This window comes from Neoarius graeffei, chromosome 8 (assembly GCF_027579695.1).
Source record: "Neoarius graeffei isolate fNeoGra1 chromosome 8, fNeoGra1.pri, whole genome shotgun sequence".
Taxonomy (NCBI): domain Eukaryota; kingdom Metazoa; phylum Chordata; class Actinopteri; order Siluriformes; family Ariidae; genus Neoarius; species Neoarius graeffei.
In genome coordinates, this window is record NC_083576.1 from 70,598,313 (window position 1) to 70,625,276 (window position 26,964).

Consider the following 26,964-nt stretch of genomic DNA (forward strand, 5'->3'; position numbering starts at 1 on the left):
CCTTAGAGATCACAGTCAGTGCGTTTACATGCACATAGAGAAAATCGAATTTCTGCCGTTGCTCGACTGAAATCGAAGTTCTGAATGGCATGGAAACACCTTAGCTAGGCTGAAATTGAACCGAACTTGATTTCTCATAATCGAGCTACACGACCTAGATTATGCGATTGTAGCCGAGCTACTTGGTGCATGTAAACCCTATCGAGCTACGTAGTCAAGCTACTTACTTCAGCACTGCCCCTTCCGGAAGTGACGAGTGACGAGACCACAAGCGGGAAACACAACAGCCTCGGTCGAAAACAAAACAAAAAAACAGCCTCGGTCGGCATGACACTTCACCTTAGCCGCCACTTTATTAGGAACACTTGTGTCTGGGCATGTATGCACCCATTTCCAATTAGTTGGTAAGTTATTAGCAGGCTAACAGTTAATATGTTCACCATTACAGATCAACTTCAACTTGGTGGCCATTTTATTAGGAACACTTCTGTTCGTACATACAAACTACAAACACTCTCTTCTTGTGAACACGGAACTGATAACTTTGTTTACACTCTTGAATAGCTCTTCTTCATGATGACAACCGGAAGTGTACCAACACGATGGGGCGTGTAGCGCCACCTGTGGCTCGGGTGCACAATGCACCTCACACAATAGCTCGATTTCCTTGTGTGCATGTAGGATTGGATTTCTCTGGCACCCCTGCTGGGACCCTTAGCTCGATTACCAACAGTAGCTTGATTTGGATGTGCATGTAAACGTACTGAGTGTTTCCCATTCTGATGTTTGAATGAAGTAAACGTTAACTGAAGCTCTTGATTTGTATCTGCATGATTTGATGCATTGTGCTGCTGTCAAGCGATTGGCTGATTAAAGAACTGCATAAAACAGCGGGTGGATGGGTGTATTTAATAAAGTGGCCGGTGAGGGTGTATCCTCTGATGCATAGTTTCACCCTTTCCCCCTATCTAGTCACTGGTTTGTTAATCTGAGTGTGTTCGCCTGGCTACACATGACTGTGGCATTACTGGGATTCAAGCTTGTGAACTTGGAAAGATAGGGTGCTTTTCTGTTAATGAGTGTGTATACCTGAACATGGCAGAGACTGAGCTTATGGTTTAGAGCTTCTTTCTGACCTTAAATCACTGATTCAATTTCAAACACTGGATTTCCAAACTAATGAGCTAATAGCCGTTGTTACTGTATGTCAAAAGAAAAAAAAGAAAATAGGTCATGGTCATGAATTGAACAATAAAGGCAGTTGAGATTCTCTCCGCTTCTCTTAATGCAAACTTACTCAAACTGGTTTTTAGGGATCAAAAATCTACATTTTTACTTTCGCAGATCTTAATACGAAGGTACCAGGTTTAAACTGCTATTGATTGCCTTGGTTAGGTGCATTTGAGTTAGTCTGGTTAACACCAGACCATATCACAAGTGAAATATGGTCTGGAATCCGCCTATTGAATTTCTCGTAGGGGAGGTGTGGTTTTACGATTGTCAACAGCCGTTTATTGGACATTGCGAATGTCTATCATTTGGCGTATGCGTAGCCCATGGCCAATCATGGCAGTTGTACCCGGTGACGTAGTTAGAGCGGCGAAGAAGAGAAGGAAAGAGAAAGAGAAGGCAAAACAAAAATAGGAAAACAATGGCACCGAACGATTACTGCCGTTTGTGCAAGACAAAGCTTGATCGAAAGTTTGGTTCGTATCGTTCGCCGCCATGTTATATGTGATCCGTAAACAGTCCCAAATAAACTACAAGCTTCCGTTTGTCGAGTAGTATGCGTCACTGTCTTTCCACCCCTCCCCAGTCTTTGACTGGCTCCCTAACTCAGGCGAGCCTTTAGACCATAGTTTCCATGCTGTCTTTTCAGATCGGAACGATTGTGCAAAGCAGCATGGGATTTCCCAGGCTACATTTGAGTGCTCAAAGAGTCCAAAAATGTGGACCATCTTTGTTCCTGAGGACGACCAAGTTTCGGGACGCTCTGCCTTAGTCGTCGTCTTCTGCTGCTTCTTCTTTTGGCTGCTCCCGATTAGGGGTCGCCACAGCGGATCTTTCGTCTCCATTGCTCCCTGTCTTCCGTATCCTTCTCTACCACACCTGCCACTTTCATGTCTTCTCTCACCACATCCATGTATCTCCTCTTTGGCCTTCCTCGTTTTTGTTTGCCTGGCAGCTCCATCCTCAACATTCTCCTTCCCACATGCTCTACATCTCTTCTCAGAATGTGCCCATACCATCTCAGTCTCCTCTCTCTTAGCTTAATTCCCAAGCTCTCCACATGTGCTGTCCCTCTGATGTGCTCATTCCTTATCCTGTCCAACCTTGTCACTCCCATTGCAAACCTTAACATCCTCAACGCCACCACCTCCAACTTTGCCTCCTGTCTCTTCGTTAAGGGTACGGTCTCCAATCCATACATCACAGCTCTGCCTTAATGAGAGCTTAAAAAAGACTTGATGCAAATTAGCTGGTTATCATCAAGGTTGAATCAGGGCTCTATGGATCTATTGAGATGTGCATCAGCATCTTCACAGTTCCACTTTCATGGGGTGTATGGGAGAATGAAGAATGTAACAGGAAAATCAGTGTTGGGGGTTTTTGGGTTTTTATTTTGTGAATATAAGGACTTGACATGAGTTGATGTAAAAGTCACAACTGTTAGGTTTTGATCTGTCTGTAACGAAGGAGGCTGAATTGATAAAGTATAATCTAGGAATGTAGACGTCTGCCACCGAAGAGATTCTGCCTCATGGATCAACCCGGGAGCAAACAGTCACTGATACAGACACAGCTGTTCAGAGATGTTTCTCTGTTTGTTGTAGGACAAACATGAGTATGTATCCACATTCAAGAGTGTTTTGTAGCTCTGTGATTGGATGATGATGATGTGGTTGACGAAGTTCAGTTATGCATGTATAACGTAAATGGGTGATGAAGCATTACATCACTGGTTTAGACGACACTACTGTATGAAAGACGAGAGACATTATGTACCATTACATCACCCGTCAGGATCATAGTCTTACGAAAAGAATAAACGAGTGAAGATAAATCTCAAGGATTTAACTTAACCAAAACAAGTAGCAATCAGAACAATGTGTTCAAGTTTCAAGCATGCCAAATATATATTTCTATCAGTTAAAGGAGAACTGAAGGCAAATTTTTTATCAAAATTCTCTTTCTCTCATTTTATTAAATATAGGAATGCATTTTTGACAGCTATTTTGTCGCTGCTATAGCAAGTTATGAGTGTTTAAAATATGCTCTGTAATATATCAGTCCATATGTCAAAGCAATGGCCATAAACGAGATTCGCTGAGACCTGTGCGAGACATCATAGGACGGAAGTAAAACGGACAGCGGAAATCAAAGTGACCAACATCTGCCAATGTTGTCAAAAGATGTGCACGCCCTCTTTCGAATGCTGATGTAATCAAGCCGGAAGTTTTGTTTGTTTTGATAGCAATCAGGAAAGTTTGAAAAAAGTAGGCAGTAATCGTCATTTAAACTCGTTTTTGTGCAATACTTTGTTTGGAAAACAGTTTTCAAAATGGCGGCACTGACACCTGGCTGACACTTGACGTTTCGAAGTCTCTCACAAGTCTCGTGAAGATTGCACAGATAAGTGATGCCTGCCGTGGACCAAACGAACTAAATTCAACATGGCTAAAAACCGAACAGGCCGATAAGTCTCATCTCATCTCTCATTATCTCTAGCCACTTTATCCTGTTCTACAGGGTCGCAGGCAAGCTGGAGCCTATCCCAGCTGACTACGGGCGAAAGGCGGGGTACACCCTGGACAAGTCGCCAGGTCATCACAGGGCTGACACATAGACACAGACAACCATTCACACTCACATTCACACCTACGGTCAATTTAGAGTCACCAGTTAACCTAACCTGCATGTCTTTGGACTGTGGGGGAAACCGGAGCACCCGGAGGAAACCCACGCGGACACGGGGAGAACATGCAAACTCCACACAGAAAGGCCCTCGCCGGCCACAGGGCTCGAACCCGGACCTTCTTGCTGTGAGGCGACAGCGCTAACCACTACACCACCGTGCCGCCAGGCCGATAAGTATAATATTTAATTGCAATTAGTTGCCAATACGAGTCACGATATAAGGTTACTAAAACCGAAAACATAATTGAATAACACGCTAATTAAGAAATAAAGCAAGTTTAAAAATGACTTCAGTTCCCCTTTAATTTGAACTACTTTTGTATCCATCACTGGGTGCACACTTGTTTCTATGTCAAATACAAATGTGAAGCTTAAATTTGCTTATTTTAAGTCTAAAGATGCACCTGTGTGTTTTATATGTTCACATTTACCTCTGCACACAAAGGTAACACTGTTAATGTTCAGGTCACAGAGTCGACCTTTTTAGTTGAACAGCAACACGCACAGTGATATTAACATATCTGTTTTTGGTTTAGCTCAATTTTGGTTGAATTACCATTCATTATTTCAGGGAATGTAAGCAAATTACCCTATTGTTTAACTAAAGTGTCCCTGGAGCTGATCTGTACATTTTCCCGAGCTCTCAAGCCAAAATAATATGTTCTGCAATGTAAAAAATAAAGCACAGGAAACTCAAGCTGTAAACACAAACTCGCATGCACTGGAGATTTATTTTTATTAGATTTTCTTCACCAGAATGTCTGGAAGTGGCATGTTTTTTGATGGGATATGTCATTCCTTCTTTGGCTGACTCAGAAAGAAGTCAAATATTGCATTTCCCACACCATATGTTTTGTGTTGTACCATTGGTCCTACTTTGTCCACAGAGAAACCCTAAAAACACCCTTAAAGCCGAGCCTGGCATTCAAGAACCAACTTTCACTCATTTGACAGCAGTCCTGATGGGTCTTCACACTGTACTGATCAGGTTTCTGTTGAGGTTTCACAACATTTCAGGTCATGGATGGCTTAAACATTAGCTGTTGTGTTGAATCAGGAGTGTGAAAGCGAGTTTTCTCTCTCTTTTCTAAGATGCTTACTTCTTCAGAGTCGTCTAGTGCAGAGAATCCATCTGAGACAAAACGTTAGAGAGATAGATCATGATGTTTAAGTGTGTAAAAAGATTATTAATATGATCATGCAGGAGAGGATGTCTCACATGAGTTCTTGCATCATTACACTGGCTCTCAGTCTCTTTAAGGAAAGATTTTAAAGTACAGCTGTTTGTTTTAAAGCGGCACGGTGGTGTAGTGGTTCGCGCTGTCGCCTCACAGTGAGAAGGTCCTGGGTTCGAGCCCAGTGGCCGATGAAGGCCTTTCTGTGCGGAGTTTGCATGTTCTCCCCGTGTCTGCGTGGGTTTCCTCCGGGTGCTCCGGTTTCCCCCACAGTCCAAAGACATGCAGGTTAGGCTAATTAGTGGCTCTAAATTGGCCGCAGGTGTGAATGTGAGTGTGAATGGTTGTTTGTCTCTATGGTGGGGTTTACATTAGACCGTATCAGCGGATTATCAGACTAACGTTTTTAAAACGATTAGCGTGCACACAGCAACGCCAATACACGATTCGGGTGCACACAGCAACGCCAATACACGGATACGCTCGGCTCCGCAGGCATCCTGCGCTCCAAATCACTCCACCCTGAACCGGCGAGTGCCCTCTGGAGGGTGCGCACTCCGGCCCTGCGCAGCTCACACAGCGCGCGAGTGAAGTGCACAAGCAGTGATTCAGGACTGAGCCGCTGTGTGTGTGATCCCAGTGCATATCACTTACCACTTGCAAGTGGAAGGATGGCAAGCCTAAAGACAATCATAACTACACAATGGGCAGTATTTGCATCAGTATTTGCAGTATTTTCATATTTTTATACTCTTTAATGAAAGGTGATACAAGGCGGAAGTCCGCGCCGTTTTTCAGCAGTCGCGTCACATGACCAACGCCAGCGAATCAGGAAGGTGGATGTCACAGTGACGTTGTCCAATGACGACGCCAGCTAGAGCTCAGCACAGCGTATCCGCGTATTCTCAATGTTTACACAGCACCGGACCAGACACGATCTGGATTGAATACGTGGACCCTGGCGGATTCCCGTTTCCCGGCGTTTCCAGGCGGTTTAATGTAAACGGACAGTGCGTCCGCGAAGAAAACGAGACAGATACGGTCTAATGTAAACTTGGCCTATGTGTCAGCCCTGCAATGATATGGCGACTTGTCCAGGGTGTACCCCGCCTCTTGCCCGTAGTCAGCTGGGATAGGCTCCAGCTTGCCCGCGAACCTGCACAGGATAAGCGGCTACAGATAATGGATGGATGTTGGTTTTAAAGCATTCGCTGATTTAGCATCATTGTCTGTCATCCTGTAAGATCTAATAATACAGATGTGCTTAATATATCCAACTCGCCAAGTTGGCTCAGAAATTGAATTGATACTTTTACAAACTTTTTTTTTTTTTTATGGGACTTTGTAATATTTATTTATTTCTCCTATACTTTTTATATTATTCTTGTAGTAGTATGCTTTTACTCCCTTTTCCGTGTTTTATTATTCTGCTATTTATATTACTGTATTTACCGTATAATTTTATATTCTCTTTATAATCTTGCATTGTTGCATATACATGATGATTCGGTTCCTGTTATTGTCATTGTTGTTTGCCAGATCAAATAGAGCAGTAGAAAGAAAGGTAGAAAACACTGAGGAAGAAGGAAGATGTAGAGAAAGCTGACTGGGTGTGTAGGGGTGATGCAGAATTTGCCTTTTCTGGTAGTTCTCAAAGACGGAGAACGTGAGCAGGGATTGCGTCGGACAGCAAGGACATAATGCAGATAGTCGGAAAGATTATAATAGTCCTAGATCAAATTTGCATGTGCTTTAATAACCCCTGTGCTGTCTTTTCTGCCTCTCAGTGAAGACACGAAGATTTTCTGCACCAGACACCATGGATGAGGACTTTGAACGCCGCCGGGAGCTCCGGAGACAAAAGCGAGAAGAGATGCAGAGAGAAGCGGAAAAGTAAAGCAGACATACACACCAAGACACTGACACTCATTCTTTCAAACACATTATTCCACTCTCATGTATGTTCACTGAAGGCTGGGCAATATGTAAGGAATAAAACACACTGAGGTCATATATTACATTACAACAAGTTGTTCCCAGCTTGTTAGGAAGCTCAGGTCAGCTATGATACAGTACCCCTGAAGCTGAAAAGGTTAAGGGCCTTGTTCATTGGCCCAGCAGCAACACCGATGGGGTTGGGGTTTGTTCCCTTGTTCTTCAGATCAGCCTTAACCGTTGAGCCACCACTGCTAGTCCTGAACAGCATGTCCTGAAGTGTTGTTTTTTTTTTTCCTCATGCACCACAGCAACTTGCCAGTGGTTACTTTTTTTTTTTAATTAAGAAGTGACATTGTATATTTGGCTTATTTATAATTACACTTAATGTTGTGGAACGTTCACAAAACAAGCAGAGGCGATTCTAGAGTCTGTTGTGGCCCCAAGCAAAAATTTCCAGGGGGCCCTTCTGACCAGTGTTCATCACCAATATGTTATAAATAATCTGACAGCAACGAAAAATGTATGAAACCAAAGTTTTTTTTAAATTCCAAATGTGAAAATACAATGGTAAAGAGCAATAAAAAACAAAATAAATAAGCCCTCGGGCCCTGACTCTCGGGGGGGCCCCAAGCAGTTGCCTGCCTTGCCTGTTCACAAGCTGCGCGTCTGAAAACAAGTTAGGTCATGTTATTACTTATAGCAGCTTTGAATAGTTGTTCCTGTACCAAATTCTGTTTTTATTCTGTTTCTTGAAGATAATATGGAAAAAAAATAAACAGCTTATCATATTACACAGAAACTATAAAACTGTCCATCCTGAAGACTTTCCAGTGTTGGAAAGTTTAAGTCTAAATAAATGTTTCCTCATAGAAAATGTCATCTTGTCAACAATTAAACAGATTTTTTTTAAGTTTGTGTTTTTAAAACTTAGCACAAGTAACTGAGTCGTTATCAAGCTAATTTTGTACCAATCCTTTACTTTTTTCACATTCGCTTATTAAATACAATATTTTTTTATTATTATAATCAATAAAAAAAAGTGGCGGCACGGTGGTGTAGTGGTTAGCGCTGTCGCCTCACAGCAAGAAGGTCCGGGTTCGAGCCCCGTGGCCGGCGAGGGCCTTTCTGTGTGGAGTTTGCATGTTCTCCCCGTGTCCGCGTGGGTTTCCTCCGGGTGCTCCGGTTTCCCCCACAGTCCAAAGACATGCAGGTTAGGTTAACTGGTGACTCTAAATTGACCGTAGGTGTGATTGTGAGTGTGAATGGTTGTCTGTGTCTATGTGTCAGCCCTGTGATGACCTGGCGACTTGTCCAGGGTGTACCCCGCCTTTCGCCCGTAGTCAGCTGGGATAGGCTCCAGCTTGCCTGCGACCCTGTAGAAGGATAAAGCAGCTAGAGATAATGAGATGAGAATAAAAAAAAGTTTCATCATAAATTTAAAGCAAAAGTTTTCATCCTAAGCTCATATAATTAATGTTTATATACCAAAATATAGTTATAATGTATTTTGTATCATGGCAAAGTATTGCAATATTATATTTTTGGCATATCCCTCACGCTTATGTAGAGGATTTTCTATTTCTATTTTCTCTCTCTCTCTCTCTCTCTCTCTCTCTCTCTCTTTCTCTCTTAGTTTGACTTTCAAGCCAAGTTGGAAAGGCCTGTGTTTCCCAATCTAAACAGCAGTCTCTCAGATAGCGTCTCTATTCCTTATAAAGGTTGTTGCATCTGCAAATCTTCCTCTGTAGCTCTGTTGGAGTATTTACAGTCCAGTAGTTATAATATTTAACTGTTAAAAAAAACAAAAAACCAGCAGCTCTGTAATGGAATGGTGCATTATGTGATGTTGAATGTTACATTTTATGTAGCATAAATGTGCAAACACTAATTACATAATCTTATGCTGAAAAATTTAAAGCAAAGGTTTCTGGAAAAGTTGTGATGAAACTTTATTGATTATAATAATAAAAAATTTTTATTTAATAAGCGAACGCTAAAAAAAAAGGATTGGTACAAAAATAGTTTGAAATAATGTGTATACACATTAGAAATTTTGGAGCAAGTTGGATATTTTGACCTCAGGAAAGGACGGTATGCTCTAAAAAACACTATCAGTTTTAGCAGAGGCATTTGTGGCCAGTGGAGCATCAGAAAGTGAGACTGTATTTTCTCTGGACATATTTAAAGCAGATTAGAGCCAAGCCTGTCGGTACTCATTTGTGTTTTTTACATTTCAGTGAAATATTGTCGACGGCAAATTACTTGTCTATTTATCAGCCAGTGCTTGTATGTTTTGTCATAATCTAATAAGGACAAACGCTTAACAGCCCACACGCAAGCCTCTGTGAATGGCTTTTCATTTTCTTTTTTTCTAAACTTGTTTTTCATGCAAGTTGTTTTGCTTGATGTGGGCTAACATGGTTCTCTAACTCATTCTGGGTCTGCTCCATCCTCCTACAAATCCCACAATCCAGCTGACCTTATAAGGTCTGGCAGGCACTTGTGTACAGTTGAGGATGACAGATAGTCTCATACAGCATGTGAATGTGTTTCATGTCTGCAGGGTGAAAAACTAACTTCTGCATCTAAGGTTCCATGCATTTTTTTTAAAACATTTCTTTATTAAAATTTTGTTCTTTTATACAAATGCACAACAACCCCAATCCCAAGGCACAAACTGAAATTATCTAGACAGTTGAAGACAGTAAGACCACATTATGTAGTCCAAAAACAACCCACATGTATGTTCCAAGACACATATGTCTAAGCCTCAATACAATACACACAGACAAAAACAATCAATGAAGTGCTATAAAGGTTATGTGCTCTTTGAGAAGGGGAGGAATACATACATTAAAAAAAAAATTACATACACACACACACACACACACACACACATATATATATATATATATATATATATATATATATATATATATATATATATATACACACACACACACATATACATGCGCATATATATATATATATATATATATATATATATATATATATATATAATATACACACACGTGTGTGTGTGTGTATATATATATATATATATATATATATATATATATATATATATATATATATATATATATATATACACAATACATACATAATTAAAAAAAATAAAAATATGGGGGGGGGGGCTCATTTCAAATTCCAACAGTTTCCCAGCCCTCTACTTCAATATTATTATTTTCAAGAAAGTCACAAAATATGTCCCAGATCCTCCAAAACTTGTCCAGCTTGCCTTTTGTAGTATAACTTATTCTCTCCAAAGCAAAATAAAAGCACATTCCTTTCAACCAATGCGCTAAAACACAGGACACTTCTGTTTTCCATGCCTTGGCCAGACAGCGTTTAGCCTCCAAAAAACAAATATTCAGCAAGTGTTGCACATTATTAGAGGGGGTAAAGTCTTCTGGATAGATGTGCAGTAGGCATATTTTTGGTTTAAGGGGCACCTCTTCCTCAATTATCTGACTAACAACCTCTATCACTTTCTTCCAAAATGACAAGGTTTGTGGACACTCCCACGTACAGTGAAATAAAGACCCTTTGTCATGTTTACATTTAAAACAAGTGTCTGGAATGTTGGGATTAAATCGGTGTAGCTTGGCTGGAGTAATGTATAGTCTGTTCAACCATTTGTATTGAAGTAATTTAGAGTTTGTATTTATGGTTTGTGACTGGGCTAAAATATATGCTTCAGACCACTCTTCCTCTGTGATATTCTCCTGCAAGTCTGTCTTCCAAGCTTGAAGGATGTTATGTGATGATTCTGAGGATTTACTTACCAGGAGGTTATACAATATAGAGACCTGTCCTCTGGAGTGTAAGAAATTTGAGAATGAATTTTTCTAAAGTAGAAAGAGGGGGCAGTTGTAAGCTGTAACTTTGGCTGCTCAGGATAAAGCTTCTCAATTGCAAATATTTAAAGAAATGTTTAGAAGGGATTGTGTACTTAGACTTAAGTTCTTCAAATGACATAAAAACAGACCTGTCATCGTATAGGTCAGCAACCTTAGCTATACCCTGAGATGCCCAGAATTTAAATCCTGAGTCAGATCTACCAGGTTGAAAGGCATTATTGCCATAAATGGGAGAAAACTGAGATAGTGTATGTGGAAGCTCAGCTAAATGTGCACAAACTTTAAACCAGACTGAAATAGTATTTTTGAGGAAAGGATTTTTTGTCTTACTAGTTAGTATGTTCTTACTGGCAGAATATAAATATAAGTTTGGGGAGATATTGATTTGATGCGATTCTACCAAAATCCAGGATGGAGGGTTATTTTTCTCAAAATAAAACATCCCTGCTCTGATTTGAGCTGCCCAGTAATACCACTCAAGGTTTGGGAGCTGTAGACCACCTCTATCATATGGTAGATACAAAAGTGATAGCCTGAGCCTGGGACGCCTATTGTTCCATATGAAGTTAGAAAAAAGCTTTCGGAGTGAAGAAAAAAAGGATGACAGTGGTGCAAGTGGAACTGATTGAAAGAGATATAAAAACTTAGGTAATATTGACATCTTAAGAACATTCACTCTTCCAATCATAGAGATAGGGAATTTTGTCCATCTGTTCAGAAGCTGAGTGACCTTATCCACCATGGGATTGTAGTTGTTGGGAACAATCTTATCAACACATGGAGAAATCTTAATGCCCAGATAGGTGAAGCCTTTTGGAGAAATCAGAAAAGGGCTGTGTATTGGAGGGTTTTGTGCCTCATTTTCATTCATAAACATAATCGCTGATTTAGTATCGTTAATCTTATAACCTGCAAAAGTACCAAATAGCCTAATCAGATCTAAAAGAACGGGTAAAGTATATTTCAAATTAGAACAAAATAAAAGAATATCATCTGCGTAAAGTGCTATACGATGTTCTACATCTCCGATCTTTATGCCCTCTAAATTAGGATCTTTACGAATAGCCATAGCCAGTGGTTCAATAGCCAGGGCAAATAGCAATGGAGATAAAGGGCAGCCTTGTCTTGTACCCCGTAGCAGATGGAAAGGCTGGGAAGTCAGTCCATTGGTTAAGACCATGGCCTGTGGATCAGCATAGATTAGTTTAATCCAACTAAGAAATTTCCCCTGGATACCATATCTTTGCAAAACTTCAAATAGGTACTGCAACTCCACTCTATCAAAAGCCTTCTCGGCATCTAAAGACAAAATGACAGTGTCATTACAACCAGATTTTTCAAAGAGTATATTAAGCACTCTTCGAATATTATGAAAACCTTGTCTTCCTTGAACAAAACCGTTCTGATCAGGGTGTACCATCTGTGGCAAGAGTGTTTCAAGCCGTCTAGCCAACACTTTACAAAGGATTTTAAGATCGTTGTTAAGAAGTGAGATCGGTCTATATGATGTACACAGGGCAGGTGGTTTTCCTGGTTTTAATAAGAGTGAGATCTCCGCCATGTTAAGAGATGGGGGGAGGGAACCGCTATTCAAAGATTCATTATACATATCTAATAGGGGAGTTATTAATTTATCCTTAAATATTTTATATATTTCAATGGGAATTCCATCAGGTCCAGGACTTTTTCCTCCCTTCATGCTGGAAATGGCCAAGGATAAATCCTCAGCAGTTAGTTCCAAGTCCAGAGATTTTACAGAGTCGTCGTTCAGAGTTGCAAAACTTAATGAATCTAAGAATTCTTTTTGTGTTTTCAATAGTTGTAGATGAACAGTCTGTGTAGTATAACGCTTCATAGAATTTTTTGAAAGTTCTGTTAATTTCCTGTGGGTCACTGGTTTCTAAACCCTCATCAGTTGTAATTGTATTTATCATTCTTTCAGTATCCAACTGCTTAATACGCCAGGCTAAAAGCTTACTGGCTTTTTCACCTTGTTCATAGTAAGATTGTTTCAATTTCATTAGGCTTTTGGTTGCCTTGTTTATTGACAGAACATTATATTTAGCTCTATGTTCATTCAATTCTTTAAGTCTTGAGAGGGGTTTTTTAAATCTATTTGAATGGTTTTTATCTTTTGTTCTAATTGTTCCATTTCTTTCTTCCAACTTTTATGTTTAAAACTAATATAACTAATCATCTGACCTCTCAAGAAGGCTTTGAAGGCATCCCATCGTACAGCAGCAGATGTTTGATGAGTATTCATTTCAAAGTAATAATCAATTTGTGCCCCAATACAATGTAAAAAGTCTGGGTCCTTTAGCCAGAATGACTGGAGACGCCATCTAGCGGGCCTAAGAAAAGCTTTGGGTGTATTCAAATTAAATGAAACAGAGGCATGATCTGAAATTACTATACCGTCGTACCAACTATCTGAAATTATAGGTGTCAAATTGGCAGAGACTAAAAAAAAATCAATTCTAGAAAATGTCTGACAAGTGCTTGAATAGCAAGAAAAAGTTAGCTTATCAGGATGGTCTTTTCTCCATATGTCAATCAAATTAAATTCTTTAATAAAGTGAAATAACTCCTTTCTGGTCTGAGTATGGGCGGCACGGTGGTGTAGTGGTTAGCGCTGTCGCCTCACAGCAAGAAGGTCCTGGGTTCGAGCCCCGGGGCCGGCGAGGGCCTTTCTGTGTGGAGTTTGCATGTTCTCCCCGTGTCCGCGTGGGTTTCCTCCGGGTGCTCCGGTTTCCCCCACAGTCCAAAGACATGCAGGTTAGGTTAACTGGTGACTCTAAATTGACCGTAGGTGTGAATGTGAGTGTGAATGGTTGTCTGTGTCTATGTGTTAGCCCTGTGATGACCTGGCGACTTGTCCAGGGTGTACCCCGCCTTTCGCCCGTAGTCAGCTGGGATAGGCTCCAGCTTGCCTGCGACCCTGTAGAAGGATAAAGCGGCTAGAGATAATGAGATGAGATGAGATGGTCTGAGTATGGGAGGCATCAATCCCTGTAGATCGGTCCTTTTTAGGTTGGAGAACACAATTGAAATCCCCACCTATAATATAACTACCAGGTAATTCCGCCAAGGTTAAGAACAAGTGTCTGAAAAATGAAGGGTTATCGTCATTGGAACCATATAGGTTGACTAGGTTTAGTTTTACTGATAGAATTTCACACTGAATGATAATATATCTGCCAAGTTTATCTTCAGCCACATTAATAAGTTGAAAAGGTACAGACTTATGAATCAGAATTATTACCCCACGTGAGTGTGAACTAAATGAAGCAGAAAAGACATGGCCAGGCCATCTTCTCCTAACTCTAATTACATCATCAGGAGTCAAGTGGGTCTCTTGAAGAAAAACTATCTTAGCCTGAAGATGTTTAATCCTACTCATGACTTGTTTTAACTTGACAAGCTTATTCAAACCTCTTACATTCCAGGAGGTAAATTGCAGTTTAGAAGACATGTTGAAATATTATATATGAGAGAGTAGTGGGCTTATTGCTAAAGTGACTAATGAGCCAAAGGGAGATGTAATAAAAAAAAAAAAAACAAACAACAACAAAAAAACCTGTGCCTATAAACCTGATGAACATGAACCTGCGTATTTCCCCAAATGAAATACACATACCTCTCCCACAATGTAGATTCCCAATGACTCCAAAATGGAGCCAGGCTATGGAGGTTAGCTGGTCCACCCATACCCAAAATACAGTGAGGAACAGCACACCTGTTGAGCTCCACAGAGCCCCACCAAAAGTACAATCAAACTTTTAAACTCTTAAAATATATTCACTCGGATAGTTGCAGATATTTACTTTGCCATGTTATTTACCGTTCATAATTTGTTGTTACCTTAATTGGCCACAATTAGCAAAAAGGATTATTCAATGTTCGGTTCAGCCACTTCACTTGTGTCAGCTTGCTCTGTGTCCGCCATCAGCCCTCGGACAAACTTTTCTGCTTCCGATGCAGTGTCAAATGTGTGTCGTCTTCCCTTTATGGTGATTAGCAGTGTGGCAGGGTGAATCACGCCATAGCGCAGTGTCGGGTATGAGAGGGCAGCCAGCTGTTTCTTCACAGGATCAAAGACTTGCCTCCGTTTGCGCAGACTAGAAGAGATGTCAGGGAAAAACATAATCCTCTGTTCGTCGTACTTTATCTGGCCCGCATCTCTTGCAGCTGCCATGACCCGTTCCTTATCAGCATAGTTTAAAAACTTCATTACGATCACTCTCGGACGCGCAGGGGATCGAATGTTGCCAGACTGCCTCTGCACACTTCCTATTCAATGAGCCCTTTCAATGAGTATGGTATTAGGAAACTCACCAAGCACTTCAGGGATCATGTTTTCAAGAAAAGCACACATATTAGTCCCTTCTTTCCCTTCAGGGAGGCCAACCAGTCTAAGATTCAAACGACGAGCCTGGTTTTCTAAGTCATCCACTTTTCGCGTCATCTCTTCCAATGTTGTTTGCATCGTTTGAGACTGTGCTTGCAGAGACGTGATTACGTCTTCATTGGTGCTAATTCTCTCCTCGGCCTCTGTCATGCGTCCTGATATTTCTTTCAGCTCACCTTGTATTCCTTGAATAGCACCAAGCAGAGCATCAAATCTCGATACGAAATCTTCCTTCAACGATTCTATGGCAGTGATGATTTGACTGGAATTAGCTAAATTGCCACTGGCCTCGGAGCCTGATGCTAGCCGCGCTGGGCTAGAAGGGGTGTCCAGCTTTGCGGTTGTCTTCGGAAGTTTAGGAGGTTTATTTGACGGCATATTAGTTGACAAATCAGCTTAAACACAGGAGTGGCTGAGTATTAAAGCTGAAAGCGATACTTTGTTATTGTCCGACTGTTAATAATTTTACTTTCGGTCGGGAGAGCTCTGTCACGCGTCCACCTAGCACAACGCCATAACCCCGCCTTCAAGGTTCCATGCATTTTAATAATTATATGGTGTCCTGGGAATAGCCACATTTTGACATTTTCTATTATATGCACATACATGTCAACCTTTGGTCAATCAAACCTGTATAACCAACCTCCAAAATCCGTATTTCCCTTATAAAATCCTTATAAGATGCAAATTAAAATAATTTACCTAAAATTTGAATGATAATTAACAATGATATATCCCAGTTACTTTTTATTCAATATTAATAACAATAAACCTTCAGAATGAATACAAAGCTCCAATGTTTGACAAAAACAGTGTTATCAGCGTAGTTACGAAGGAAATACTTCGTTGTTTGGAGACAGGTTTCACCGAGCGGCTATTATGCACGAGACTTCATATTAGCCACAAAGTCAGGAAAATCTGTTCGTAAAATTACGTTATAATCACCAAATGCAATGAAAAGTATGTTTCCAGTCTCACCTGTGAAAGGTAATCCCATGTGATCTCGTTTGGACGGTAAACCTGTTGGTACAGTTAGACGCAGCACATGAATGAGGCATCTTTATTCTCGGCTACTGTCTAGACGCTATACCAGAGACGGTTGAAGAATCTCCACTTTGCCACATCCAATATGGCGGCGAGGATGACGTATGATTCTACGCAGAAGGCGGCGTCTGTTTATATGTCTATGACTTCACGGTTGGTGGGATTCTCGCAATGCGGTGTGCGCATGATCAAAAGTGGAACGAAGTCTCGCTACCACAAGATAACGCGCGATTTCATAAGACTCTTTACTGGCTGTCTGTGGTGTACAGTACATTTGTAAATGTTATGCGCTCTTTTTTTTATCATCGTGGGAATTGATTATAGCTCTAAATAAATATTGAAGTTTTTTTAAAGAATCCATATAACTTTATTTATACGCCCATATACTACGTTTATTGAATCAAATCCGTATAAAATATGGACATTCCGTATAGGTTGACATGTATGTATGCAAGTTTGAAAACGTCACACTTTCCTGAACTGGAATACATTTCTCTTTTGCAAGCAGAATTAACATTCTGGCATTTTAAAATCTGCATAGCCTCAAAAAATGGAGGGGGGAAATCCTTTAAAGATTTAATTCCAGTTCCACTGAAAGCCTACACACTCAGAAAATAAAGTACAGTATTGTACCTTTATGAAGAAGAAGAACAACAACTTTATTCATCACACGCTTGTGAAATTCCTCTCTGCATTTAACCCATCTGAAGCAGTGAACACACACATGCGCACACACACATACCCAGAGCAGTGGGCACCCATGCTAACACCGCCCGGGGAGCAGTTGGGAGTTAGGTGCCTTGCTCAAGGGCACCTCAGCCCAAGGCCATCCCATATTAACCTAACCGCATGTCTTTGAACTGTGGGGGAAACCGGAGCACCCGGAGGAAACCTGCGCAGACACGGGGAGAACATGCAAACTCCACACAGAAAGGTCCCTGCTGGCTGCTGGGCTCAAACCCAGAACCTTCTTGCTGTGAGGTGACCATGCTAACCACTTACACCATCGTGCCACCACAACAGCTTGTCACTGGGGTATGCAGTACCCTCTAAGGTACTTATTTATAGACCCCTTCGCAGTAAACGTCATTCATACGTAAGCGGAAATTGCGCGCGCAGCCTGGACCCAAAAAAGACTCAGAAATGCCTAGTTGTTGTGTTGTCGGGTGTCAGAATCATAGCAGTGATAGGGTTAAAATGTACAGAATTCCAGCAGGATCTCACCCATTCCAAAAAAATCGCCGACGTCTATGGCTACAAGCCATCAAACGTGTAGACTGGGATGAAAGCACTATCAAAAATGCGCGGGTTTGCAGCGCCCACTTCATCACAGATAAGATCAGGCTATTTATTAAATCTTTCTTTGTTATTCTTTCTAGTCTTCGTTTATTGATGTAGCAAAATACTTTGGTAACGTTTGTCTGATTAGCTGGGTCATAGTTACACAATGTAATGAATATTGTTAGCATGTTAACTTAGTTTTGCATGCAGTTTTGTTTGTAGGAGAGGTCTCGCTTGACTCAAGCAGTCCAGATTTTGTGCCATCATTATTTGTGTATGCCGAAAATCACAATTTTAAAGCAAGGACGGAAAGGTAAAATTGTGTGTCCTCACTCTAAATGCCAACTTACGTTGACTGCTCTAACCTAGCTCCCGCCCCGTTCAGTTTCATTTCTGCTCTCTGCCTCTCGCTTTTTACGCAGCTCTGATTTCTCTTAGCTGCACTCTTTACACCATCATTCCTTTCATGCCATTACCTCCTGCAAATTGCTGTTTAGTGTTGGTATTTGCTGTTGTAGCTAAAGCCACATTGCCATCACATCACTGGCATAATTTGATGAAAACAAAATGAATATGAATGGCCCATTGTTAATCAAGTTGTACATGCCAGCACATAACATAATCATGTGCGTCTAAAGACTTGTAGGCACGAAGTTTTTCGTGGGTGTACACTGAAGTCTTGTCAATAAGGTACGAGTATATATCTGGCCATTGTATACCAGGGAACTTACTAACATCGTCCGTCCACTCTTTAATTAAATACGGATCCGGTAGGCGATGTCCACTTGTTAGAGTTAACTTATTTATGTAGCATTCTCGATCTTGTAACGACAATTGTTTTGCATAATCTGACAGCTCATAATGCCGGTCTATGGGCAGCGCCATTGTTTCTGGGTCCAGGCTGCGCGCGCATCCTGGCAGCGGTCGGTTTGTTTACAAACATGCGAAGGGGTCTATACCCTTTAAATACTGCTAAGGAACATATATGTACCTTTTTGGCTCGAAAAAGGTACACTTAGTTACCTTGAGGGCCAATAATAAGCCCTAGGGGGTACATTATTATAGATTGTACCTTGGGGGATAGAAATGGACTCATACTGTACCCTTATTTCTGACAGTGTACCTCTACATTTAAATTTAATCTACTTATAGAAAGCAGCATTACTCCTCAATCAAAGGTTTATAATAGAAAATGAATTCTCATATTGATTATCAGCATCATGCACATCACTCACCACCTGAATTCAAAGAATTCTCTTCTGGTGGCTAAATTTCTTTTAAGTAAAGGAAAGCTCCGGGATTTTTTAACCTGGGCCATATTTTCCCATTTCTTTGGGTCCAAATATTTACAAGGGAAAAACAATTGAAATCGGTCCAGTATTAAGTTAGAATGCTATAACTGGCAACTGCAAAACAGCTATACAGTATAATCCTATAAGGCAATCATCCGCTTCAAAGTAAACCACATGTTTTCACCACTGACAGGCTCATAATGTTATTATAAGTGTCTGACAACATGGAAAAGATCCCTACAGAGATACACCTGTGTCTGTTTAACTCGGTATCTATAAAGAAACTGTAGAAAATGACTGTTTCTACACTCATTGCTTTACCCTTTAGAATTTTCTATATTTCTGCATAAATATGACCTAAAACATCATCAGATTTTCACACAAGTCCTAAAAGTAGATAAAGAGAACCCAGTTAAATAAATAAGACAAAAATATTATACTTGGTCATTCATTTATTGAGGAAAATGATCCAATATTACATATCTGTGAGTGGCAAAAGTATGTGAACCTTTGCTTTCAGTATCTGGTGTGACCCCCCCGTGCAGCAATAACTGCGACTAAACGTTTCTGGTAACTGTTGATCAGTCCTGCACACCAGCTTGGAGGAATTTTAGCCCATTCCTCCGTACAGAACAGCTTCAACTCTGGGATGTTGGTGGGTTTCCTCACATGAGCTGCTCGCTTCAGGTCCTTCCACAACATTTCCATTGGATTAAAGTCAGGACTTTGACTTGGCCATTCCAAGACATTAACTTTTTATTCTTCTTTAACCATTCTTTGGGGGAATGACTTGTGTGCTTAGGATCGTTGTCTTGTTGCATGACCCACCTTCTCTTGAGATTCAGTTCATGGACAGATGTCCTGACATTTTCCTTTAGAATTCGCTGGTATAATTCAGAATTCATTGTTCCATCAATGATGGCAAGCCGTCCTGGCCCAGATGCAGCAAAACAGGCCCAAACCATGATACTACCACCACCATGTTTCACAGATGGGATAAGCTTCTTATGCTGGAATGCAGTGTTTTCCTTTCTCCAAACATAACACTTCTCATTTAAATCAAAAAGTTCTATTTTGGTCTCATCCGTCCACAAAACATTTTTTCAGTATCCTTCTGGCTTGTCCACATGATCTTTAGCAAACTGCAGACGAGCAGCAATGTTCTTTTTGGAGAGCAGTGGCTTTCTCCTTGCAGCCCTACCATGCACACCATTGTTGTTCAGTGTTCTCCTAATGGTGGACTCATGAACATTAACATTAGCCAATGTAAGGGAGGCCTTGAGTTGCTTAGAAGTTATCCTGGGGTCCTTTGTGGCCTTGCTCTTGGAGCGATCTTTGTTGGTCGACCACTCCTGGGGAGGGTAACAATGGTCCTGAATTTCCTCCATTTGTACACAATCTGTCTGACTGTGGATTGGTGGAGTCCAAACTCTTTAGAGATGGTTTTGTAACCTTTTCCAGCCTGATGAGCATCAACAATGCTTTTTCTGAGGTCCTCAGAAATCTCCTTTGTTCGTGCCATGATACACTTCCACAAACGTGTTGTGAAGATCAGACTTTGATAGATCCCTGTTCTTTAAATAAAACAGGGTGCCCACTCACACCTGATTGTCATCCCATTGATTGAAAACACCTGACTCTAATTTCACCTTCAAATTAACTGCTAATCCTAGAGGTTCACATACTTTTGCCACTCACAGATATGTAATATTGGATCATTTTCCTCAATAAATAAATGACCAAGTATAATATTTTTGTCTCATTTGTTTAACTGGGGTCTCTTCATCTACTTTTAAGACTTGTGTGAAAATCTGATGATGTTTGTTTTAGGTCATATTTAGGCAGAAATATAGAAAATTCTAAAGCGTTCAAAAACTTTCAAGTACCACTGTACATGGGTTGACTAAATGTTTTTATGATGATGAAAATGATGTAAATCCTATGCTATGGCCTTCACACCACCCCATATCTAAACACAACTGAACATCTGCTTAAGATTTTGAAGTGATGTGTTAGACAGCGCTGTCCACCACCATTATCAAAACACCAACTGAGGAAAGACTGTATCTTTTGAAAGAACGGTGTTTATCCCTCTAGTACACTTCCAGAGAATTGTAGAACTGTGGCGGTGGCTCATCAGTTTACTAAGAGACTTTGTTGGCTTATGTTTGGATTTCAGCTGCAACACATTAATTCTGAAGCATTTGTCATAGATGTGTATTTGTTCTGATGTTAAGGTCAGAGCATGGTTCTAGTCTTCCCTCCTGGCTGTAACTCAAGCAATGTGCTACAGGAACTATTACATTATAGAAATACTTTTGGAAGAAAGCAAACATCAAAGCTAATTAGAATGTAGAGAATGTACTTCGTTCAAAGCAAATAAAGGATGTCAGCAATATGCGGATAGCTGACATGTAATTTTAAAAATATAACCACACGTGTTATTAATTACACATGGAGTAGTGCCCAGGTTAACCAAATTATGAGTGATGTTTCATGGAGCATATCCAAGTCATTTCCCCACTGAAGTGATGGACCACTGAGAGAAACCTACGATTATTCTCATATAGTGTGATGAGGGCCGGCTGCAGATCTGAAAGCTGTGAACGTTCAAGTGTTTAAACAGGAAATCAAGCCTTTCACTAAATCATTCTTACGCACCACTGATGCTGCTGCCATTTCTACATCGCCTTTCTGTAATAATAATAATAATAATAATAATAATAATAACTTTTCATTTGGTATGATGAACATGATGAATTCACACTGGGTGAAGCCCTTCCTCCCTGCGAATACTGTAAACAGTGAAGGAAGAGAAAGAAAGACAAAAGTTCACCAAAAGTGAAAGTTCTCATCATTACAACATCTGAGACATACATAATAAACTTTACTATGCAGGGATCCCACATTGGACACCAGTTTGATGAGCTGGACTTGAGTGATGTTATTTAGATGGAACAGCTTCAAATCTTAAGCATTTTATTCATACAAGCAAGAAAGCCCAAAGTAATACCACATTTATATATTTTTAGTGGGGGGGGGAAGCTTTATTGGGAACAGTGGGAAATCATCGATGAAAAGGCCTGTCCACTTCAATGTAAAGTATAAACCTAAAGAGTCCAGACCATAAATGAAGCTTTCATTTCTAGAAGAAGTATCTAATACAAGAACATTTGAGCTCTTGAGGCTTTAAATATTAGTGTCTAATGCAAACGTTGATTTTTTTTTTTTTTTGGAGTAATCATTTATACAGTTGGCGGCACAGTGGTGTAGTGGTTAGCACTGTCGCTTCACAGTGAGAAGGTTCTGGGTTCGAGCCCAGTGACCGATGGGGGCCTTTCTGTGTGGAGTTTGCATGTTCTCCCCGTGTCCGCATGAGTTTCCTCCGGGTGCTCCGGTTTCCCCCACAGTCCAAAGACATGCAGGTTAGGCCAATTGGTGGCTCTTAGTTGAACGTAGGCGTGAATGTGAGTGTGAATGGTTGTGTGTCTCTATTGCCGCTTTTCCACTACCAATGCGGCTGAGTTGGGCTGAGCCGTGCCGTGCTGAGTTGGGCTGAGTCGAGCTGAGTGGGGCTGTTGGAGTTGCATTTCGACTACAACCGCGCTGAACCGTGCTGGCTGGAAGTGGGTGGACACATTGGGTGGAGTTAGCGAAAGTGGGTGGACGTCACGTGATGTCGTTAGGCAGTGCAAACAGTGACATCAGTGACCTTTTAAGCGGTAGTCTCACGACCCGGATAGTAAACAATAAACATGGAGGACATGGAGTCGTTAGTGTTGCTGGTCTTGGTGCTGTGGCTTGTTGTCACCGACAACGCCAACAGATACTGGCAAGAGCGTATAGATGAGGCGAGGCGCATAAGGCTTCAGAAATTCTCGGAATTCATAATTATTCTTCTTCCGGGTTTACGGTGTTTACGGATCCCAGCGTGCTCGCGGGGCGTGTGTGGGCATGTGAGGACACTCCTCCTCACCAATCAGTGCACAGGGGAGTGTCTCCTCACACCCCTAGCCCCACTCGGCTCGGTTTGGCTCACTTCAGCCCCACTCCAAAACCGTGCGAGTTTTGGGTGCTGAGTAGGGCTGAAGCGAGCTGAGTCGTGCTGCTCTGAGGTCGTCGAAACGCGAGCCGTGTCGGGCTGAAGTGAGCTGAAGTGAGCCGAAAAAGGGTAGTGGAAAAGGGCCATAAGTGTCAGCCCTGCAATGACCTGGCAACTTGTCCAGGGTGTACCCCGCCTCTTGCCCATAGTCAGCTGGGATAGGCTCCAGTTTGCCTGTGACCCTGCACAAGATAAGCAGTTACGGATAATGGATGGATAGATGGATTTATGCAGTTGATTGCAGCTAAATAATAACCTGAGATTATAAAAGTTTCTTTCACACTGTGGTCCAACAAGCCAATGAACAAGTTAATGAAATAATTTAAAATAAAGTACTACATCATGAATTCCATTCATTCATCGTCAGTAACTACTTTATCCTGGTCAGGGTTGCAGCAAATCCTGGGTGAAATACTATCCTTAAAGCTGTAATGAGGTTCTCTATAATATTCAAACCAAAGAAACTCCACATATATGCAAGTTCCTGATAGTTACATCCACAAACTTTGCTGGAGAAGGTTATGTTTTCACCTCCGTTTGTTGGTTGGTTGGTTGGTTGGTTGGTTGGTTGGTTGGTTGGTTGGACTGTTCCCAACGTAACTCAGAAAGTAGTGAACGGATTTTTATCAAATTTTGAGAAGGTGAGCAATGGGTCAAGGAACATTTGATTAGATTTTGATGAAAATCTGGTTATGTATGCGGATCCAGGATTTTTTTTCCTTTTCCCATCATAACTCAAAGTAGTGAACGGATTTTCATGAAATTTGGTGTACAGCATTGGTATTATCCTAGATTCAAGTGATTTGATTTGATTTTGATGTTGACAATATGTGGCTTGGCAAAGGTATACGCAGTCTCCCAAATGCCCTTCTAGTTCAGTCTTTAATAATATTCAGTCTGTTCACTAAATTGCTTCCTCTCTCTACACATCTGATCTGTGTTACATTGTGTATTTGACGGATATAAATCATGCACGGACAAGATGATACCTTGCAAATCCTTCTAGGGAAAACTTTTTGAAAAACTGCAGATGTGTATGCCCATCTGACTGTCTTTTTAGGGGACTTTTCCAGTTTGGAAATCCCTGACCCTACAGAATGGGATCAGAAAGAATATACAGGCTTGTTGTCTCTGTTTTGGATCTTTCCACCATCTGCAACATCTGTAAATCATCGGTAAGGGGGAAGTCAATAGGAGAAGGGGGAAATAATCCCCCATTCTCGATCAATGGACCATTTCAAGTACACTCTGCCTGTTAAACACTGAGATGCTTTGGCAAACTGAAGCCAGACCAAATCAGTTAAACAGCGGAAGTAAGATTAAATGGTTTGTTCTCTAAACTGCGCTCATACAGAGCATCAGAAACAAGAGAGATTGGAACAGAAACTGCTCCCAAAACAAGGCTATTTGGGCAAAATTTGGCTCATTTCTTGGCTGAACAATTACGTAAATCATCATTAGCATGCAAAAGGCACTTTCCATTCGAATCGCCCAAATTGCTTTGTGCCTGTTTCTTTTTCATCAAGTTTAGCTGCAAGAATGTCTACATGTCTGACTGGCCTGGTGTACTGCATGGTGAATATGTTAAATGTGACTTCATAATAATAATAATCATTATCATCTTTGGCATCAATAAAGAAATTGAATCAAAATAAAATATTGAGAGTTAGACACAAATAGACAAAGTCCCAAATCCTTATTAACTTCATGTTGAACAGTACCGGTATAAGCCATGCCATAAAATGTGAAGTGGTTTTATTAGATATTGTATTATAATAAGTCAAATCCTTTAAGTCATATAATTTTAGCTCTATGCTGTATATGTAAAATAGTTACATGCCTGAATATTCTATAATCTTCCCATTGTTGATGAATGACTGAAGAAAATTTGATCTTTGTATACTCCCCTCTTCTGTATACGCCAATGAACCAGGAAGTCATTAGAAACTAAATGGATACCAAACATTTAAATTAATTTAATAAAGTAAAACATAAATAGGAACTCATTTATATTTTTGGTTCATAAATATAATTTCTAGGGACACCAATAATTGTGACATATGATTTTTTGTGACATATGATTTTAAGGATTTTTTTTTATTGTCTTGGAATAAATTTACTTGAATTAAAGGTTAAATTTCTGTCATATTTTCAGTGTGTTTTACCCAATTTACCCATCACGGTGCCAATAATTCTGGATCTGACTGTGTAGAACCTGAAAGCTGAGTAAATTCCAAATTTGGCTTTTTCTGCTTTGGTATGCTGTCGTGCAGTTTTCTAAGGAAACTGGCTGGTAGGTTGTTTTCGGAAAACTTGTTAAAACATTCAGTTCTACCGCCTGTGCAGATAAAATCCAGTCAGTCTTGATGATGTTTTTAATCAGCAAAAAATCTGATCTATTAATTACTATGGTCAATTTTATGCAGTATGTATAAAATAGGTATGTTATAAATATAGGATGCCTCAAATCTTTGCCCAATAATCACTTCCAGTCATGTTGGTAATGTTGATAGCATTAATTCACATTATTCCAGTCAGGAATTTTTTTGTCTGTAAGATGTATTTCGAGTTTTTCATGGTTTATTACACCAGCACACATTCACAGCACGAACTAAATGTTGTGGGTTTTTTTTTTTTTAACCATTTGTTAGGCCATTATTAAGCATTAAGCTTATAACTCATCTTCTTTCATGACCTTTGGCTTATTTCAGTAAAATAAACCAACATGGATACATGTATCTTGCTGTCTGTTAAGGATGGGCAACCTAAAACTTGATGACGATGATGAAGAAGCTGCTCGAGAGAGGAGGAGGCGAGCCCGACAGGAAAGGCTGCGCAACATGGAGAACGAGGAGATTAGCAACACTGCCAAAGAACTCAATAGCACCAACAGGTACAGTCTGGTAAAATTTAACAGAGCTGTCAGGTACAGTCTCATGGAACAATGCTAATACAGTCTCATAGGACAATGCTGACAGGTACAGTCTCACAGAACAATGCTGACAGGTACAGTCTCATAGGACAATGCTGACAGCTACAGTCTCATAGGACAATGCTGACAGGTACAGTCTCGCAGAACAATGCTGACAGGTACAGTCTCGCAGAACAATGCTGACAGGTACAGTCTCATAGGACAATGCTGACAGGTACAGTCTCGCAGAACAATGCTGACAGGTACAGTCTCATAGGACAATGCTGACAGGTACAGTCTCGCAGAACAATGCTGATACATTCTCCCAGAACAATGCTGACAGGTACAGTCTCGCAGAACAATGCTGACAGCTACAGTCTCGCAGAACAATGCTGACAGCTACAGTCTCGCAGAACAATGCTGACAGCTACAGTCTCGCAGAACAATGCTGACAGCTACAGTCTCGCAGAACAATGCTGACAGCTACAGTCTCGCAGAACAGTGCTGACAGCTACAGTCTCCCAGAACAATGCTGACAGGTACAGTCTCACAGAACAATGCTGACAGGTACAGTCTCATAGGACAATGCTGACAGCTACAGTCTCATAGGACAATGCTGACAGGTACAGTCTCGCAGAACAATGCTGACAGGTACAGTCTCGCAGAACAATGCTGACAGGTACAGTCTCGCAGAACAATGCTGACAGCTACAGTCTCGCAGAACAATGCTGACAGGTACAGTCTCGCAGAACAATGCTGACAGGTACAGTCTCATAGGACAATGCTGACAGGTACAGTCTCGCAGAACAATGCTGATACATTCTCCCAGAACAATGCTGACAGGTACAGTCTCGCAGAACAATGCTGACAGCTACAGTCTCGCAGAACAATGCTGACAGCTACAGTCTCGCAGAACAATGCTGACAGCTACAGTCTCGCAGAACAATGCTGACAGCTACAGTCTCGCAGAACAATGCTGACAGCTACAGTCTCGCAGAACAATGCTGACAGCTA

The 26,964-nt window shown here is 40.8% G+C and overlaps 1 protein-coding gene across 3 annotated transcripts in view; it reads left to right on the top strand.

Moving 5' to 3' along the window:
* The window catches only part of cald1b (caldesmon 1b), an 88,948-nt gene that overhangs the window by 21,381 nt on the left and 40,603 nt on the right, over positions 1-26,964 (top strand). For all 3 annotated transcript variants that reach the window (XM_060928152.1, XM_060928153.1, XM_060928154.1), the window contains exons 2-3: positions 6,881-6,986; positions 25,795-25,932. In XM_060928152.1, coding sequence (XP_060784135.1) covers positions 6,913-6,986; positions 25,795-25,932 — 212 coding nt within the window. In that variant the 5' untranslated portion in view covers positions 6,881-6,912. The remainder of the gene's footprint in view (positions 1-6,880; positions 6,987-25,794; positions 25,933-26,964) is intronic.